The following is a 19,650-nucleotide window of genomic DNA, read 5'->3' as shown; positions in this document are numbered from 1 at the left end:
ACAGCCTATTTTCACCTTCGAAATATATCCGAAATCAGGCATATCCTTTCACAAAACAATGCAGGAAAACTGGTTGATGCATTTGTTACCTCCATTTTGGATTACTGTAATTCTCTTTTATCAGGCTCTTAAGTCTCTATAGATTCTTCAACTAGTCCAAAATGCTGCAGCTCGTGTACTGCCTAGGAAAAGGGACCACTTTTTTCCTGTATTGGCTTCTCTGCACTTAAAATCCTTCTTCGCATTTAGAAAGCTCTTAATGGTCAGGCACCATCTTATCTTAAAGAGCTAATAGTGCAGAATTACCCCAAAACATTATGCTTCCAGAATCCCTTCAGGCCCGCTCGTGGTACCTACAGTCTCTAAATGTACTATGGGAGGTAGAGCCTTCAGTTATCAGGCCTGCTCGTGGTACCTACAGTCTCCAAATGTACTATGGGAGGTAGAGCCTTCAGTTATCAGGCCTGCTCGTGGTACCTACAGTTTTCTACATGTACTATGGGAGGTAGAGCCTTCAGTTATCAGGCCTGCTCGTGTTACCTACAAAGGTTACACTCTCTGTGGTGAGTTGACTCCTTAAGAGCTCCGTTAAAAAACGATGAAATAAGTCAGTTTTTCTTAGTAAAAGTAAGTTTAATTAATGTGCCATATTTCAGAGATCCTCTAAAATAATTATCAGGTTTAGCTATGAAGTGTTATTTTCCAAGTTTAGTTTACCTCTCACCAATTCAGGGAAATTTGATCATTTCTTGTAATTGCGGATGGGAGGGGTGAACGAAAGCTGTCATGAAAGATAAAACAGATAAAGAGGGTGGGAGGGTGGGTGGATTGATTGCATGAAGGTCCTTGTATAAGTTGATGTTTTTGCAGACAGACTTCACCTTACTTCTTCTTTGGCTCTGACTGACCAGCTCTCCTCTCCCTGACCCAAGTATGGCCAACAATAATGGTAAGTATGTATTCAGTGTGTATTCATGATCTAGCTTACATCTGGACACTAATGTTTAAACTGCAGGACGATTTAAAGTAGGATATTAAAGGAATTTCAACAATACATTTATAACTAGTGTCATAGTCAAGACAACATTAAGCGAGACCAAGACACACCTGAGACCAGAGTGCTCCGAGGCCGAGACAAGACCAAGATATTTATGGATCGAGACAAGACCAAGATATTTAGGAATCGAGACAAGACCAATACATTTAGGGATTGAGGCAAGACCAAGACATTTAGGGATCGAGACTGAGACAAGACCAAGACATTCAGGGATCGAGACTGAGACAAGACCAAGACATTCAGGGATCGAGACTGAGACAAGACCAAGACATTTAGGGATCGAGACAAAACCAAGACATTTAGGGATCGAGGCCGAGACAAAACCAAGACATTTAGGGATCATATATTCACAAGATTAAAGTTATTATTTTAGTCTACAGTTATATCAGAGGAGCAGCAGCCGTTTGTACGAAAATGAGGAATGTGAAGTTATCACATTCCTCATCTTGTAAGTTATACTTTAGTAAAGTTAATTCTCTGTGGAATCTAAATTAGTCGTGTTGGGGCTTTATTTGTGCAGATATGAAACTACACATGCTTTTGGCAAATCAGCATCACATTGTCATGAGTATCAGGACTCTGAAAAGATACTGCGAGAAACTCTTTTGTGGCTTTGCGGGTTCCCCTTCCATCATCTTCAAGCAGGCGGATGGCTGCTCTTCTGATCCGACCTTTCAGAACAATGATTTTAACCAGAGCCTCATTTAACATCCATTTACGAGTTTCAAACCGTAGAATAAGTAGTTTAATCTCAAGAATTTACGTCTTTAATCTCAAAATTTTAGAAAAAATAATTCTGTAACACGGCCCTAATACTCCACAGTAATTATCTGCTCACATGAACTAGTAGAAAAATTAAAACAAAATACTGAACCTATCAATCTAAAAGTTGTTTGGGGGAAGTTTTACCATCTTACAAATGCTTAGAGAGCTACAAAAACAGCAGAGAGATGCAGAAGATTATTATCACCTGAAGAAGAACCTCTGGTCCAAACTGTGTGATTGAATAAAAACTGTTCTGTTCTTTTGCCATCTCATCAGAACTGACCCGATACAATAATGAAGAGATCCGGATCGTGATGGTGGGCAAGACCAGAGCTGGGAAGAGCGCCACAGGAAACACCATCCTGGGAAAGGAAACATTTATATCAAGGTTCTCCTTTAAATCTGTGACCGAAGGCTGCGCTAAGGCGTATGGTGAGCTGGATGGACAGAAGGTTTCTGTCATCGACACTCCAGGTCTGTTTGACACCAATACTGATGAAGAGACGACACGTAAAAATATAATCCAGTGTATGGCTTATGCTTCTCCTGGACCACATATCTTTCTGATTGTCATCAAACTGGACCGATTCACAGAAGAAGAAAAGAAGACGGTGGAGAAGATTCAGAAAATCTTTGGAGAGGAAGCAAACAAATACAGCATGGTTCTCTTTACCCATGGTGACCAGCTCAGAGGGAAACCTATCGAAGAGATCTTGACGGAAAGCGAAGACCTGCAGGAGCTTGTGACCAAATGTAACGGCCAGTACCACGTCTTTGATAACAACCTCTCTGATAGTTCTCAGACCAGAGAGCTGCTCAACAAGATCAGAAATATAACAGGGTGGAACAGAGGATACCATTACACCACTGAGATGTTTCAGAAGGTAGAGAGGGCGATTGAAGAGGAGATACAGAGAATCCTGAAAGAGAAAGAAGAGCAAATGCACAAAGAGACGGAGGAACTAATGAGGAAAATAGAGGAAAAGTCAGTACACATGATGAGAGAAGAAAGGCTAGATATGGAGAGGGTACGTCAATTATTGGCAGCTTTTATGAGAGAAATGGAAGAGGAAAAAAAAAGGCTGACGGAGGATCAAGAAAGGAGGGCTAGAATAGAGGCAGAGAAGAGACCTCAATTGCTCTCAGTGATTGCTTCTGTTATTGGAGATTTGCTGACAGTGGCTTTAGTGTTCTTTAGAGGTTGAAAAATAACTTCAGCTATTTGTATCCGACCTGATGTTCATTATAATGTCAGTGTTTAAAACTGATCTGTTGTTTCTTAAATTCCTATTATCCAGTAAGTTGCTACGACATTCCCTCTGTTGTATACCATCCCTTAACCGAGGTGGTGGTCTCCCATTGTTCTTTCTGTCTCATGTGCTGCCTTCCAGCATCAGAGGATACAAATCAACTTGTCCCTGCATACACAGTTAAACCTCGTAAGGATCCAGGTTACTCTGTAGGTGCTCTCTACCTCTGTTGTTTTCGCCGCACCTCTCTTTCACCGCATCCCTGTCCTGCAAAATCTCCACTGGCTCCCTGTCCCTTACCGTATCCAATTCAAAATCCTTCTCCTCACACATAAAGCCCTTAACCACCAGGTCGCCTCCTACCTCACAGCTCTCCTTCACCCTCACACTCCTGCACGCAGCCTCCGTTCCTCAAAAGCCAACCTCCTATCTCCCCCTCTTAGAACCAAGCACCGAACCTGGGGGGACAGAACCTGGGGGGACAGAGCCTTCTCCATAGCTGCCCCCCCTCCCTCTGGAACTCACTCCCCACACACATTCAACACTGCACCGACCCTCCTACTTTCAAATCACTTATCAAAACTCACCTCTTTAAACAAGCTTTTAATGTATGATTGTGATGTATTTTCTGTAGTTTTACCTTTATTGTTGTTATGATTTGTGAGTAATGTTGCAATGTCTGTTAGTCTGTCCTTACTGTGCTGTTCTTTCTGTTTTTTAACAAATGTACAGTTTCTTTGAGTTTTGAAAAGCTTATAAATCAAATGTTTTATTATTATTATTATTTGTATTAAAGTTTTGGCGTCGTTAACCCTCGGCATTATCGTACGGACTAAATTGAGCCGCCGCGTCCCGTGTGAATTTCCTTTGAACTCCTGTGCAGAGACCAAACTTAACTTGATCCTGCCTTACTGTGTACACAATCATACCACGCCAGAAGGCCGTCTTTGTTCGGTGACCGCCATCCTACAAGTGAGGTGACCACACGTCCACACCATCATCTTGCCTTCTCTCTCTCTCACACACACACACACACACACACACACACACACACACACACACACACACACACACACACACACACAACTACACACCTCATTCCATAGTGTTTGCTTTAGATTAGCGTGTAATAGCTGTTGTTGATTGAGTTTAATTGATTTTGATTGATGTGGCTTTGTTAATTAAACTGTTAGAATTGAAGAAAGCAGTTGTTGGTGATTACTTGTGTATATGCATTGTAATACAGCTGGGTGCGAGGGCTAATGTACAGATTCACGCCTTCTTCTTCAGTCATGACTCACAGAGTTATTTTCAGAGGAGATACTTGATTTATATTACATTTAAGGGTGAAAAATCACTAAAGCCTTTAAAGACTACACTTCATGTTGGTGTCACAAGATCACAGACTGTCATACCAACTTCATCATCGCTGAAAATGTCCTGGAAAAGTCCTGGAAAAGGATCTATGGAAAAGAGTGGGAACCCTGAAGTCAGTGTGACTGAGGTTATGTACGGTCACAAATAAACAGCATAAGTAAGCACAGTATTTTTCCACTACATGTCTGACTGACACCCCCCCCCCCCCCCCCCCTAGAGCAGGGGTGTCAAACGTACGGCCCGCGGGCCGGATCAGGCCCGTGAACGGGTTTAATCCGGCCCGCGAGATGATTTTGTGAAGTACAGTATTGTAAAAAAAAAAAAATATATATATATTTTTTTTATAAAAATCCTTCCTAGCATTACATGGATTGCATTGACTGGCACTGATTAATTTGTCGTACATTGAACTACTGGACAATTGTGTGTAACTGGAAGTCGTTTTGGAATGTAACGTAAAATGAGCTGCTATTTTTCAATGAAAGAAACTGCTGTTCTAAATGTGTCCACTAGATGTCGCAATAGCAATTATGTTAAGCAAGCAAACTTTATACCGGGGCTGAGCAGGGAGCAAGTATAAACAGGTAGTACGGCTTGCCCGGAGCTACCTTGTCGTTCTGCCTTATACTTTCAACATTATGCGCTTTGGCACTCTCATTGCCCCAAAATGTCAAAAAGACGAAAAGTGGACACAGAGTGCAGAGTTTTCCAAGAAAAATGGTCATCGTCCTTTTTATTCACGGAAGTAAATGGGAAACCTGTGTGTTTGGTGTGCTCACAGCATGTTTCAGTGCTGAAAGAATACAACCTTCGGCGCCACTATGAGACCCTTCATGCTGACAAATACCACCACTTGCAAGGACAACAGAGAATAAATAAAGTTAATGAACTGTTGACCTGTCTGAAGAAACAGCAGTCTGTGTTTAGTCACAGCAGAGAAATCAATGATGCTGCAGTGAAAGCCAGCTACCTTATTGCTTATGAAATTGCAACGACTTCAAAACCATTTTGTGATGGTGAATTTGTGAAGACATGCATGCTGAAGGCTGCAGAGCTCGTGTGCCCTGAAAAGCGTCAGGCTTTTGCAAATATCAGCCTGACAAGAAACACAATTGCAGACAGGATTTCTGATCTTTCGGCAGATTTGGACAGCCAATTGAAGCACAAAGTAAAATCATTTATTGCGTTTTCAGTTGCAATTGATGAAAGCACGGACATTACAGATGTTGCGCAACTGGCCATATTCATTCGCGGAGTTGATGACACTTTAGATTCTAAAAAGTATGTTGTAGAGAATGGAACACCACAGGGAAGTGTGATAAGTCCGATTTTATTTTCAATTATGATAAATGATATATTTGATAATATCCCAACAGATATAGGAAGGTCATTGTTTGTGGATGATGGAGCATTGTGGAAAAAAGGAAAGAATATACAATTTATTGTAAATAAAATTTAGAAAGGGATCATTTTAGTTGAGAAGTGGGGATTAAAGTGGGGAATGACATTTTCTGTGGAAAAAACAAAGATCATGTTCTTTTCTCGAAAGAAAATTGGGGAGAATATTGGTTTGACATTGTGTGGAAATAAGATAGAACGAGTTGACTCATTTAGTTTTTTAGGGGTATTTTTTAATGTCCGGTTGACATGGAAGGAACACATCAGGAATATTGTTGATAAATGCAAAAAAGTAATAAATGTAATGAGATGTCTTGTAGGAATGGATTGGGGAGCTGATGTTGCTGCCTTAAAATATATATATGTGGCGTTAATTAGAACTAGGATTGAGTATGGGAGTGTGGTATATGGATCTGCAGCAAAGACAACACTTGCAAAGTTAGAAATGATTCAGGCACAGGCTCTTAGGATATGTAGTGGGGCAGTGAAATCATCTCCAATATGTGCGCTTCAGGTAGAAGTAGGAGAGATGCCACTATGTTTAAGGAGGAAACAGCTATCAGCAAATTATTGGCTGAACTTGAGAGGACATGGAGAAAGTCACCCAACAAAAGCAGTGTTAAAGGATTGCTGGGAAAAAGAGAGAACAATAAAGTCCAGTTTTGGATGGATCGGGGATAGAGTGGCGAGAGATATGGGAGTGTATGACGAGGATATCAGTCCAGCTGTTTTATGGCCACCAGTTCCAATGTGGCTGCTTGAGACAGCTGAAGTAGACTTGGAGTTACTAAAGATAAAGGAAAGAAAAAGAAATGTTGATTTAGTTAGTGAATTCTATGAACACATAGAACAGAGATATGGAGATCATGTACAAGTATTCACAGATGGATCTAAAGACCCGATCACAAATGCAACAGGATCAGCTGCGTTTATCCCAAAAGGTTCAAGGTTGAAGTAGTGAAGAGAACGTCAGATTTCCTGAACGTGTACACAGTAGAGTTGTACGCCATTTTAGTTGCATTAGAATGTGTTGAGCAAATGAAAGGAAGGAAAGTGCTGATATGCAGTGATTCAGTCAGCGCTTTATACAGTATTCAATCAGGATCATCTCACAGTCGTCAAGATTTATTATATGAAATCATATTTACACATTCCCAGGTGGTTAAACAGGGGACAGATGTGATGTTCATGTGGGTTCCAGAACATTCAGGTATAGCAGGAAATGAAAAGGTGGACAGGTTGGCAAAGGAAGCTGTAAAGAAAGAGAGGATTGATATTAACATCAAATGATCTCAGTCAGAGGGGAAACAAGTCACATGGAGTAAAATCAAACAGGAATGGCAACAATATCGGAACAATCAGACAAAGGGAAGACATTTATATTCAATTCAGAGGGAAATAGATAAAGTAAAATACAGAGGGAGCAACAGAAGAGAGGAGGTCGTAATGTCCAGGTTAAGAATCAGTCACAGTCATTTAAATAGCTCTCTACATGTCACTGGAAAACATTCATCCAGTCTTTGTGAGATATGCAATCTAGCAGAAACAGTTGAACATAGCTATTAAATGTAGAAAGTATTTAACACATAGACAGAACATGATGTCAGAAATGGAGAGAGAGGGACTCGTAAGAAGAGATTTAAAAAGTATTTTGGAGTGTGGGGAGAGAGGGAGAGGACGAAGATGCTTGTTTAGGTTTATTGAGGAGGATTTAGAAAAGTGAGTAATAATTAAATCCAGCAGATGGCAGTAATGCAACCTTTTGGATGCCAGCTGCCAATAAAATCCAAAGAAGAAGAAGAAGAAGAAGAAGAACTGCTTCTGGGAGAGGTGAACGGGGTGAGGCTCCGTGCAGTTTTAAGGAAGTGTTTCCACAGACAGACTAAAAACTTTTCTTCTTCAGCTTAGAAACACATCAGCTACTCTCTCCAACACTCAAATATGGCTGTCAGTAAAGGTAAGTCATTTAATTTATAAAGTAGCATACACCTTGTATCTAAGTTAATGTTTATAGAGGGACCATTACATGATTCATAATGCACAAATATTAAACCGTTCTAAAGGGGCTACAATGGAAAAACATATTTCTTAAATCCTCAGAATTTCTAACAGGCTGGGGGATGAAATCCAAAACTCAGTTTGTGTTTGTCTTTAACACAGTCAATCCTCTCTGATATGAATTTAATGGGAAAATGACTGGAAACATCTGCAGTATGATTCAACAGCATGGAGCTTCTAAAACTAACCTGTGACGCTCTCTCAAATAATTTTAACCAGAACTTATCATCTTAAAAAAAAGAGGGATTTATTGTATTAGACTGGATTCGTAGTGTGTAGGTGTAACTTGTAACTAGGCGGTTTCCTAAATACCTTCCTAATTACTGCTTATTGGGAGAAAGAGAGGAAGTTGTCGAATTGTCTTTGTTGCAGCCAATGCTTGAGTGTGAATAAGAAGACAATATTAATTCCCACTGGTTCATTTATTAGCCGAGAGCAGGAGAGCACAGACGCTGAAAGTTAGGAAGTTGTGAACATGAATTATGATCTTGATATGCTTTGCTTAATATGCCCTGATAAGGTAGAAGTAAGAAAAGGTCATGCTTTGGTAGTAGGTTGAGATGTTTCTGAATCTTTCCCATGTTTCAGGGATGTTTTATTGTTGTGATTAAAAGACAGAATTTGAAAGAGTAGTGCCAGCATGAAGCAGCCTTACTCCTGGATGTGTAAGACACATGTTTATTGCAGTGTAGAGACACAGTTTCACAGTTTATCAGTCACAAAGTCAGAATTTTTTGAAAACGTTTCCACTTTTGGGCCGCTCCGGCATAAGTCGCTTTCTCAGTTGGGCCACCCCAGTCAAAGAAGTCTGGATCCGCCCCTGCACATCATGTTGCGTCTTATAATTTAGTTTGGTTGCATCGTACCATATCTTCATGTGTCGTACGATATAATTGTGTTTTGTAGGATATCATAGCATTCCCAAACTTTTTTCTGCTGGGACCTCGTGTCTACTGCGATCAGATACATTTTAATTTTGAATCTGAAATCCATTTGTTCAAAAAAACAAAACACAAATAACTGCATAATTGGATAAGATCAGGTATAGATAATCAAATGGACACATATAGTCCTTCATGTTGTTCCTTTATTTTCTCTCATCCAATCAGAACCAACCATGTACAATAATGAGGAGATCCGGATCGTGATGGTGGGGAAGACCGGAGCTGGGAAGAGCGCCACAGCGAACACCATCCTGGGAAAGGAAGAATTCAAATCAAGGTTCTCCTTTAAATCTGTGACTGAAGGCTGCGCTAAGGCGTATGGTGAGCTGGATGGACAGAAGGTTTCTGTCATCGACACTCCAGGTCTGTTTGACACCAATACTGACGCAGTGACGACACGTGCAAATATCGTCCGGTGTATGGCTTATGCTTCTCCTGGACCACATATCTTTCTGATTGTCATCAAACTGGAACGATTCACAGAAGAAATACAGAAGACGGTGGAGAAGATTCAGAAAATCTTTGGAGAGGAAGCAAACAAATACAGCATGGTTCTCTTTACCCATGGTGACCTGCTCAGAGGGCAACCTATCGAAGAGATCTTGAAGGAAAGCGAAGACCTGCAGGAGCTTGTGGCCAAATGTAACGACCAGTACCACGTCTTTGATAACAACCTCTCTGATAGTTCTCAGGTCACTGAGCTGCTCAACAAGATCAGAAAAATAACAGAAAAGAACACAGGAAACCATTACACCACTGAGATGTTTCAGAAGGTAGAGAGGGCGATTGAAGAGGAGAAACAGAGAATCCTGAAAGAGAAAGAAGAGGAAATGAGGAAAGAGAGGGAGGAACTGGAGAATTTATCTAAATTATTCAGATCAGTTGGCGAACAACTTGAGAAGGACCTTTTACTGAATGAGATGATTGAAAAAATAGCTAGAAGAGATGCAGAGAACAGCCCTGCATTGTTCAGATATTTAATGGAAATCCTTCAGATAGGGTTGGAATTTTATCGTGTTTATAAAGGTGTGAGAGATTGAACACAAAATAACAGCTCAATATTGCTGAAATGATTCTTCAACATCATTACAATTTAAGTGTCTAAAACTGATCTGACTCTGCAAAAATGAATGTTATCTTTCACACGAGACACATGTTTGGTGAATCCTTGCTGCGAGGACAAACTTGGTGACAAAATAAACATCTTCCTGTGACTATTTTACATTCCCCCTGAGGTCAGAGGCATTTCCCCTACTATATTAAAAGGGTATTCTTTTACACAAATAATCGTTCTTTCATCATGATCTCAAATACAGTATAGCATTTAAGTTTTAAGTCAGTTAACATGTTAATAATGTCTTAATACCTTTACATTATAAAAAAAATACACATATTGTGTCATGTGGCTTCTTGCTGTTGTTAATGTTGTAAACATTAAGAGAAAGATCCTTAAGCGTTGATTAAATATTGTAAGTAACCCGGTTAAGGTTAGTTAAGAAATTAAGAGGTTTTCTCAAGTAAATGTTGTTTGTTATTCTTTTACTGGAGGATGCTACAAATCTTGTTAATGTGTTAGAGCCAAAGTGAATAACCAAAATGTGCTTTCTTTATCATTTCAATAAAATGTTGTAACTCAGTGTGTAGTTGTTGTTGTTTTTCCAAAGGGGATACGAGACTGAATCCAGTTTCATCAACAAAATAAAAGATTATTATTTCTGGACTCTTCTGTTTAACATCTACATTACTCCCACTAGCTCAAATTATAGAAAACAATTAAATAAGTTATCATAACTACGCAGACGACACACAGATCTATATTACAATGTCCTGGTTTGAATCCCCGTCTGACAGGAGCCTCTCTGTGTGGAGTCTGCATGTTCTCCCCGTGCATGTGTGGGTTCTCCCCGGGTACTACGGCTTCCTCCCACAATCCAAAGACATGCTCGTTAGGTTAACTGGTAACTCTAAATTCCCCGTAAGTGTGAATGTGAGTGTGTCTGGTTGTCTGTCTCGATATGTCAGCTCTGTGATTGGCTGGGGAACAGTCCAGGGTGTAACCCCGCCTCTCACCCAATGACAGCTGGGATCGATTCCAGCCCCAGTGACCCCGAATGGGAAATGCAGTACTGATAATGGATGGATACCCATGTGAATTCCCACAATGACACATTTGAAAATGTATGTATTGATCATATTTTGTAATATTAATCTGAATCTAAATCTGAATCGGAGTAACTAGCAGACAAACTAAAGATTTTTGATAAATTCAGTGGAGTAAGAAGTATTTTTTTTTGCCTTTGAGATGAAGTTTAGTTAAAGTGACAGCAAATAGAGAAACACTAGGTTACTCCCTGAATAGAGAGAGAAGTCAGTAACTCAAAGAAACCATGAAAGAAGTGAAAAAATATATACATATACAGTGGAGGAAATAATTATTTGATCCCCTGCTGATTTTGTAAGTTTGACCAATTACAAAGAAGTGAGCGGTCTATCATTTTTATGGTACCTTTATTTTAACAAACAGAGACAGAATATTTTAAAAAAGGCCAGAAAAAAACATTGTATAAAGTTATAAATGAATTTGAATTTGATTGAAGGAAATAAGTATTTGATCCCCTACAAACCAACTCCTAAAGTACTCCTAATCACTGCTCATTATGGGTAAAAAAGACACGTCAACAGAATCAATCTTTTCCTTTCCAACCACTCCACCACCATGGGCAAGACCAAAGAACTGTCAAAGGACATCAGGGACAAGATTGTAGACCTGCACAAGGCTGGAATGGGTTACAAGAGCATCAGCAAGAAGCTTGTTGAGAAGGAGACAACTGTTGGTGCAATTATAAGAAAATGGAAGAAATTTAAAATAACCATCAATCGCCCTCTGTCTGGAGCTCCATGCAAGATCTCGCCTCGTAGGGCAAGGATGATCATGAGAAGGGTGAGGAATCAGCCCAGAACTACACGGGAGGAGCTTTGTAATGATCTCAAGACAGCTAGGACCACAGTCACCAAGAAAACCATTGGGAACACACTGTGCCGTAATGGATTGAAATCCTGCAGTGCCCGCAAGGTCCCCGTGCTCAGGAAGGCACATGTACTGGCCCGTCTGAAGTTTGCCAGTGAACACCTAAATGATTCAGAGAAGGCTTGGGAGAAGGTGGTGTGGTCAGATGAGACCAAATTCAACTCTTTGGCATAAACTGGAGTTGTTGTGTTTGGAGGGAGAGAAATGCTGAATACCAACCCAAGAACACCGTCAAGCATGGAGGAGGAAACATTATGCTTTGGGGCTGTCTCTCTGCTAAGGGTACAGGACAACTTCACGCATTGAGGGGCCGATGGATGGGGCCATGTACCGTCAGATCTTGGACAAGAACCTCCTTTCCTCAGCCAGAGCACTGAGGACGGGTCGTGGATGGGTCTTCCAGCATGACAACAACCCGAAACATACGGCCAAGGCAACAAAGCAGTGGCTCAAGAAGAAGCACATTAAGGTCATGGAGTGGCCTACCCAGTCTCCAGACCTTTATCCTTTAAAAAATTTGTGGAGGGAGCTGAAAGTTCGAGTTCCAAAGTGACAGCCTCGAAACCTTCAGAATTTGGAGAAGATCTGCAAAAGGAGAGGACCAAAATCCCTCCTGAGATGTGTACAAACCTGGTGACCAACTACAACAATCGTCTGACTTCTGTGCTTGCCAACAAGGGTCACTCTACCAAGTACTAAGTCATGTTCTGCATGGGGATCAAATACTTATTTCCTTCGATCAAATGCAAATTAATTTATATCTTTATGTAATTTTTTTTTCTGGACTTTTTTTTATATATTCTGTCTCTGTTTGTTAAAATAAAGGTACCATAAAAATTATAGACCTCTCACTTCTTTGAAATCTGGCAAACTTACAAAATCAGCAGGGGATCAAATAATTATTTCCTCCACTGTATATATATAATATTATTGAAAAGAGCGAAACATAACTCAGTCTGAACATTGGTTTATGACACAGTTAGGTCAGGGCTATAAAGGCAGTTTTATTTCACTTGGACTTTGTCCATTTCAGAAAAAGTAGCAATTTTGTTGCTGCTGGAAGAGGTGAACAGGGTGAGGCTCCATGCAGTTATAAGGAAGTGTTTCCACAGACAGACTAAAAACTTTTCTTCTTCAGCTTAGAAACACATCAGCTACTCTCTCCAACACTCAAATATGGCTGTCAGTAAAGGTAAGTCATTCAATTTATAAAGTAGCATACACCTTGTATCTAAGTTAATGTTTATAGAGGGACCATTACATGATTCATAATGCACAAATATTAAACCGTTCTAAAGGGGCTACAATGGAAAAACATATTTCTTAAATCCTCAGAATTTCTAACAGGCTGGGGGATGAAATCCAAAACTCAGTTTGAGTTTGTCTTTAACGCAGCCAATTCTCTCTGATATGAATTTAATGGGAACATTAATGGAAACATCTGCAGTATGATTCAACAGCATGGAGCGTCTAAAACTAACCTGTGACGCTCTCTCAAAGAATTTTAAGCAGAACTTATCATCTTAAAAAAAAATAGAGATTTATTGTATTAGACTGGATTCGTAGTATGGTGTAGTTTGTAAAGTTAAAAAAACATTCACAGATTTATAAATATTAGAAATACTTTTATGATAGTAGTTAAAGGCAGGGTTGGTCATTTTCTCCAGATACACTTTTTAAGATTTTGGTTGAAATTGTCTTTAGGTCCTGACAGACATTAATAACTCAGGTTCTCTGAAAAAGGAACAGAGAGAAAATCTGTCATCTGTAGCAGTTGTTAGCCTGTAAAAACTTTCAATCAATCACTCAATCTTTATTTGTATAGCGCCAATTCATAACAAGTGTTATCTCAAGACGCTTTACAAAAAGCAGCTAAAAGACCTTACCTATGACTATAATACAAAGACCCAGCTTAATCCATCATGAGCACTTTAGCAAAGCAGCAAATTTTGACCAATGTCTGCCACGAGGTACCAATCTGATGAACCAATCACGCCTCCCTGTCTCCCTGCTCGTTCTCGACCCCATGACTGCACGAGCCCACACTCAAAGCATGAGCTGAGGTCCGCTTCTGGAGCAACGGTGCTTGTGCATGTAAGTGAGGGGGCGTGGCTTTAGAGGGAGCACAGAGGGGAGGGGTGCAGACGGCGCACTGAGGGAATGCTACTTTCAAAATTATGCTAGTTTTAGAAAATGACCAACCCTGCCTTTAAAGTAGACATTATTAGTGGAAATAGAAAAGGGGGAAAGGATATTCATTAGTGTGTGCCCATGCACTAGAGGTTGGGAAAAAAAATGATTTATGTAAAAATCCAATTTTTAGTTTCTGAGATTTTAAATAGATTCATAACTTCCAAAAATCAATTATTATTTTTTTCCAATCAGTCACTCCCTGCTAAGTGCTAATGCTAGCTCTTTAACTCTGTAGAATGCCAAATGGAGCAGCAAGAAATTCAGCCAGTCTCACAGATGACTGGAGTAGATCCTGAAGTATATGTACTAATTCAAAAATAGACTTTGAATCATGAATCCAGAATCATTTTGAATAGAAAATAGATTCTCAATCAAATCGTGACACACTCGAAGATCCCTCACATGGGCCACCCCGGTCAAAGAAGTCTGGACCCCCCACTGCACATGTTGCGTCATATCATTTAGTTTGGTTGTATCTTAATGTATTGTGCCATCAGTAATGTATTTGTGACCATGAGCTTTTAGCTTGTGAGTACCATGAGCGCCCTCTGCTGGGGCCCCTGCAGACATGCGTGATGAGCCCCGTGCCCTGTTGCCAGGTTACACTCTCCGTGGTGAGTTGACTTATTAAGAGCTCCGCTAAAAAACGATGAAATAAGTCAGTTTTTCTGAGTAAAAGTAAGTTTTACTAATGTGCCATGTTTCAGAGATCCTCTTAAAATATTTATCAAAGACTTTTGTGGTGATATTGATTTGTTTTAGTTGAGTTATTTCAACTCTCCATGTTTTTATGCTTTTCTAGCTGAGTTTCAGCTTCATCATTTGTTGTCGTGGTGTAGCTGACTTCACCAACAGTTAGCTTGATTTTCTGCTCTCTGTTTAAGTAAATACTGAAGCTTACTACCAAAGAAGTGGCTGTGACAGAGACCTACATTTTATATACACGTTAAATGTTTGTCCTGTCTGCATTATCCTGTCCCTGTGTGAATGTTAGAGCTGTTAACCACCAAAGTGTCTGTGTGAGCGTGCTCATCTTTCTTCTGTTATTATCAGAATAAACGGCTGCTGGTGCCAAAAGTGAGTTTTTATACCTGGTTCATCACAACACAATGGTGAGTACACAACCAGTACACTTTGTATTTAAAAAAGAAAAGAAAAGAAAAGAAACTAAATGCTTTTGGTAGAAATACACTTTTGTTGAAATGACGTACATCAGGGAGTAAGAACAACACAAACGAGCATCAAGAGGAGGAAACAATGTCAGTAAGAGATAATGAACGGCTTTAAGTCCGATCGGACACACAGGTGCTGACAGGAAGTGCACAGAGGCAAAGCACATTTTATTAAATCCATATATGTCGTCACGATCATCAAAAGCATCAACGTCTCCTGACACATCTCCTTTATGGTTTGTCTCACACGCAGCTCCAGGAATTCTTTCACTGATCCTGAAGAAAATACAAGAGTTTCTTTTCCATTCACCGTATTCTAAGATATTTCTCTAAACATTAACGACACCATCTGTGCTGTGCTTTGGTCAAAATAAAACATGAATCAAGCCCCAGAGCAGGTTTGTGACCCTGTATAAACCAGCTCTCTCAGAACGCTCTGTGTGGGTGGAGATATGAGGGGAGGGTATTGTTTTACCTGAATCCAACTTGTGATGTCACAAGGAGAGCAAATTTGAAACGGGGAATTTTTGTCTGTGTTGTAAGACTTATGCAGACCACAATCAAAGGACTGGATGGGTTTATTTCACGTTTTGTGGGTCGGTAGACACTCAGGTTACCCAAGTGGATTTTTCATAATATGTCCCCTTCAAGAGGAAGAAACCTCGAGCAGATCCAGACTCATGATGAACAGCCGTCTGATGACACTGTGTCCAAGCTGGAAAGTGTGATAGAGGGAGATTCAGGAAGAAGAAGAGAGACAAACAGAGCAACAACAACAACAATGAATAAAATAGATTTAAAGCTACAGTGTCAGTAATAATGGTAAAAGTATGTGTAGTATTAGCAGTAACAGCTCAGTGTGATAATAGACTGATCAGTCAAATATCAACAACTGTAATGATGAAACGAGGAGGACTGATTATATTCATTATAGAGGATCATTTATTAACCCCTTACTGTCCCCATTATCATATCTACTTCTGACATTAAAGAGTCTAAAATATGTTATGGTATGATTTTCAACTTTATAAAGTAAATATATACGATTAAAAAACAAAACACATTAAAAAAAAGTTTTTTGTTTCTTTGCTCTGTGAAACTTGTCATTTATTGCACATTTCAAGTTTACTTTTTCTTTAAATTTTATTTTATTTACCATTTTGTTTTGTACCTTTTGCACTATTTAGAATTTATTACTGTAAATATTGTTTATCTTATTTTACCTTATTTTATTTTATCTTATTTTACCTTATTTTGGTTGTATTGCACCGCGGGACGGAGACAAACACAATTTCAATTCCACTGTATGTCTGGCATATTTTGAAATTGACAATAAAGTTGACTTTGACTTCTTGACTTCGATGAATCCTCTTGATCAACCTGAATTCTAGTCTCACGTCTCTCTTTGTTCACAAATAAAACTACAGACTCTGTTACAACATTTTATTAAAATGAAGAAGCAAAAAATCACATTAAAGCACATTTGGATGATGCAGTTTGCTTTACAAGTATTCAGAGAAAATTGAAGTAGAGCAGACAGGGACGCTGTGGGGGAAGGAGCGGCTGAGGCAGAGTGCAAACAGGAAATTTGTGGTGGCAGCCGCAGCTTTTGCAGCTGCATCTGCATGAGCATTACCCAGAGAAACTTGGTCACGGGAGGAGGTGTGAGCAGCACATTTGCAAACAGCAATGCTGGAAGGTAACAAAATGGCTTCCAACAGGGCAGCTACCTTGTGGTGGTGTAAGATGGGTTTACCGTCAGATTTGAGGAACTTGAGATGTTTCCAGAGTGCGCCAAAGTCACGCACAACGCCAAAGGCGTAGCAAGCGAGAATGGTGACAGATTTGCCTTTAGCCAGTTTGCATGCCTCAGTCAGAGCCACCAGTTCTGCTGCCTGTGCAGAGTAATGAGAAGGCAGAGGAGAGGAACAAACAACAGAAACATCATCTACTACAGAGAAACAGGCGTGGGCAGTGGACGGTATCCCTATAACCAGAACCGTTAACATAGAAACTTAGGTTAGGGTTAGTGAGAGGAACGTTGTAGCATGTCCTGAACATGCAAAAAGGGGTGAATAACTTTACTATAGCTAACGGGAGCTCAACACACATTAGTTAACTAATTATTGAACTAAATGAGAGCTCACTCCCTACCAACCTGCTAGTCTCCTCTTTCCTAGTGGAAGGAGCTATGTAAAATGACTCCTCTAACACCGTTTGGAGGACAGATGAACAAGTTATAATCACAGCTCCAGGATTATCTGCCTAACATTCATTTCTAGAATAATTAGATTCAAGGATAACCCCTGGTATAGGACTCTAGATTACCCCCCAGAGAGGGAATAACTGTGAACTCCCCTCACTAGGATGTTAGGTGTGTATGAAGTGTGTAATATAAATCAGTAAGACAAGTGTGCCGTGGTGTGACTGCTCACTACTTACCTTCCGAGGTTCACGGGGTCCTTAAGGGGAACTTCCAGTCTTTGTGGTGTAAATGATTTCAGTCAGAAAATGATTTCAAAAAGTTTCCGAAAATGTATAAAAACATTTCAAATGATATTCCAAATGCAAATACAAAACAGTAAAAGAAAAATATAAAAAATGGAAAAGGAAAACAAAACTCAAAGACCAAAGTCTAAACCTGTGAGTGTGGACACTTGAGGTTTTAAAAGATCTTGGCTCAGAGACTAAGTCCCAAAATGGGATTTCAAAAGTCAGAGTGACGTGGATTCGTTTAGCAAAGCAAAAAAGAACCTCGATCAGATTTTCTACAGCGTTTTTATAGACAAAAAGTCTCTCTTTTTTCAAGATCCTTTAACACCTCAACAATGCACGTTCGCAGAAACGTGATACATCCACAGGTCATGCCAAGTTCATGACATAGGTAATACCAAGTTCATATGTGGTTTCAGCTCGAAGACCGTGAACCGAGCAGATACTCAGAAACGCTACACGCCTACGAGCTCTGATGTGGTTTTGCTTCAATGTATGTCACACTTATCTTGACCTCACAGGAGTGTAGGCACTACGAGTGTGTGTAAGTTTAACAGGAAATGTTGAAAGCAGAAAAAGGTTATGACTTTATGACCTATGTATTAAATGATGAAAGAATTAAATGATAATAAAAGAAAAAAACTAAAACAAATTCAACAATTGCATAACTCTTTCTGATCTTTCAACAACGTCTTTCAGGTCTGGTCTTGGGGTACGGGTGAGCTGGAGTCCTGCAAGGCCAGGTAGAGGCATAAGGGTGGCAGGGTTAAGTACAGTCTCATCAACAAATTGTGTAAATGGCTTTTCTGGATCTGGGATGCCCAAGGTGGACTGCAAGGACAGTTTAAGGTTTTCAAACGCAGTGTTTGCCTCCTCAGTCCACTGATCGGGGCTGGAATCTGTCAGGTCTCTTTTGTGTGCGATGTCTCTCAGTGGTTGCTCCGTCTCGGAGAAGTTAGGAATAAAATGTTGGCAGTAAGAACACATGCCTAGGAAAGAAAGAACTTGTTTTTTAGTCATAGGTTTAGGTGTATCAGCCACAGCCTTAACCCGGGAGGGAGAAAGAGATTGGCCCTTTGGTGTGAGGATATGACCTAAGGTCACTTCCTGTTTTACAAACTGTAGTTTAGACAGGGATGCTTTATGGCCCTCCTCCATGAGATGGTGCAGGAGGAGGATGGTGTCTGTCTCACACTGCTCCTTTGTTGGGGCTGTGATGAGGAGGTCATCGACGTACTGCAGGAAGACTGAACCTGGGGAGAGTGTGACAGAAGAAAGACTGCGAGACAGTGCTTGACAGAAGAGGGTGGGGCTGCAGGTCAGCCCTTGGCACAAACGTGTCCACAAAACGCTTTCCTCCGAACTGGAAAGCAAACCAAAACTGGGAGTCTTTCTGAACGGGGATAGAGAAGAAAGCATTAGACTACTAGGTCCACAATGGAAAACCATTTAGCAGGAGATCTGGCTGAGAATGGTGTATGGATTGGGAACATTAGGAGCGTGATCTAGAAACACAGTTAAGCAGTGAGTACAGTATGTTATTCTTATTTTCTCTAGTCCCTCAATTAAACAACTTTTATACACGAGGGGAGGAGTCAGCCGGCCGTCCCGGCGATGTAAACAAACTGAAGATAGGACTCTGAAAACTCTGAAAACATCACAGACAGTGGGACTCGGGTGTTACACCCATTGTAGACAGTCATGACTCACACAGTTATTTTCAGAGGAGATACTTGATTTCTATTATATTTATGTGTGAAAAATCACTAAAGCCTTTAAAGACTACACTTCATGTTGGTGTCACAAGATCACAGACTGTCATACCAACTTCATCATCGCTGAAAATGTCCTGGAAAAGTCCTGGAAAAGGATCTATGGAAAAGAGTGGGAACCCTGAAGTCAGTGTGACTGAGGT

At 40.2% G+C, this 19,650-nt stretch overlaps 2 protein-coding genes and 2 long non-coding RNA genes across 4 annotated transcripts; 3 read left to right on the top strand and 1 right to left on the bottom strand.

The window, feature by feature from the left end:
- Nucleotides 1-933: 933 nt before the first annotated feature.
- Nucleotides 934-3,496, top strand: LOC114921394 (GTPase IMAP family member 9-like). Its single transcript, XM_065953367.1, has 2 exons — nucleotides 934-949; nucleotides 2,099-3,496. The coding sequence occupies exons 1-2, from the start codon at nucleotides 934-936 to the stop codon at nucleotides 3,025-3,027; spliced, it is 945 nt and encodes a 314-aa protein (XP_065809439.1). The 3' UTR covers nucleotides 3,028-3,496.
- A 2,267-nt stretch (nucleotides 3,497-5,763) lies between these two features.
- Nucleotides 5,764-19,494, bottom strand: LOC136178982 (uncharacterized). Its single transcript, XR_010666301.1, has 3 exons — nucleotides 16,999-19,494; nucleotides 6,996-7,099; nucleotides 5,764-6,634 (listed from the first exon to the last, which is right to left on the bottom strand). It is a non-coding gene; the product is annotated as an uncharacterized lncRNA (long non-coding RNA).
- Nucleotides 7,670-10,485, top strand: LOC109999612 (GTPase IMAP family member 9-like). Its single transcript, XM_029281352.2, has 2 exons — nucleotides 7,670-7,804; nucleotides 9,015-10,485. The coding sequence occupies exons 1-2, from the start codon at nucleotides 7,789-7,791 to the stop codon at nucleotides 9,887-9,889; spliced, it is 891 nt and encodes a 296-aa protein (XP_029137185.1). The 5' UTR covers nucleotides 7,670-7,788; the 3' UTR covers nucleotides 9,890-10,485.
- Nucleotides 12,958-16,598, top strand: LOC136178979 (uncharacterized). The gene is made up of 2 exons (XR_010666298.1): nucleotides 12,958-14,684; nucleotides 15,124-16,598. It is a non-coding gene; the product is annotated as an uncharacterized lncRNA (long non-coding RNA).
- Nucleotides 19,495-19,650: the final 156 nt, after the last annotated feature.

The sequence above is a fragment of the Labrus bergylta genome, chromosome 4, assembly GCF_963930695.1.
Source record: "Labrus bergylta chromosome 4, fLabBer1.1, whole genome shotgun sequence".
NCBI classification, from domain to species: Eukaryota; Metazoa; Chordata; class Actinopteri; order Labriformes; family Labridae; genus Labrus; species Labrus bergylta.
Note: the sequence above shows the minus strand (reverse complement) of the source record. Positions and strands in the feature narration are given on the sequence as shown.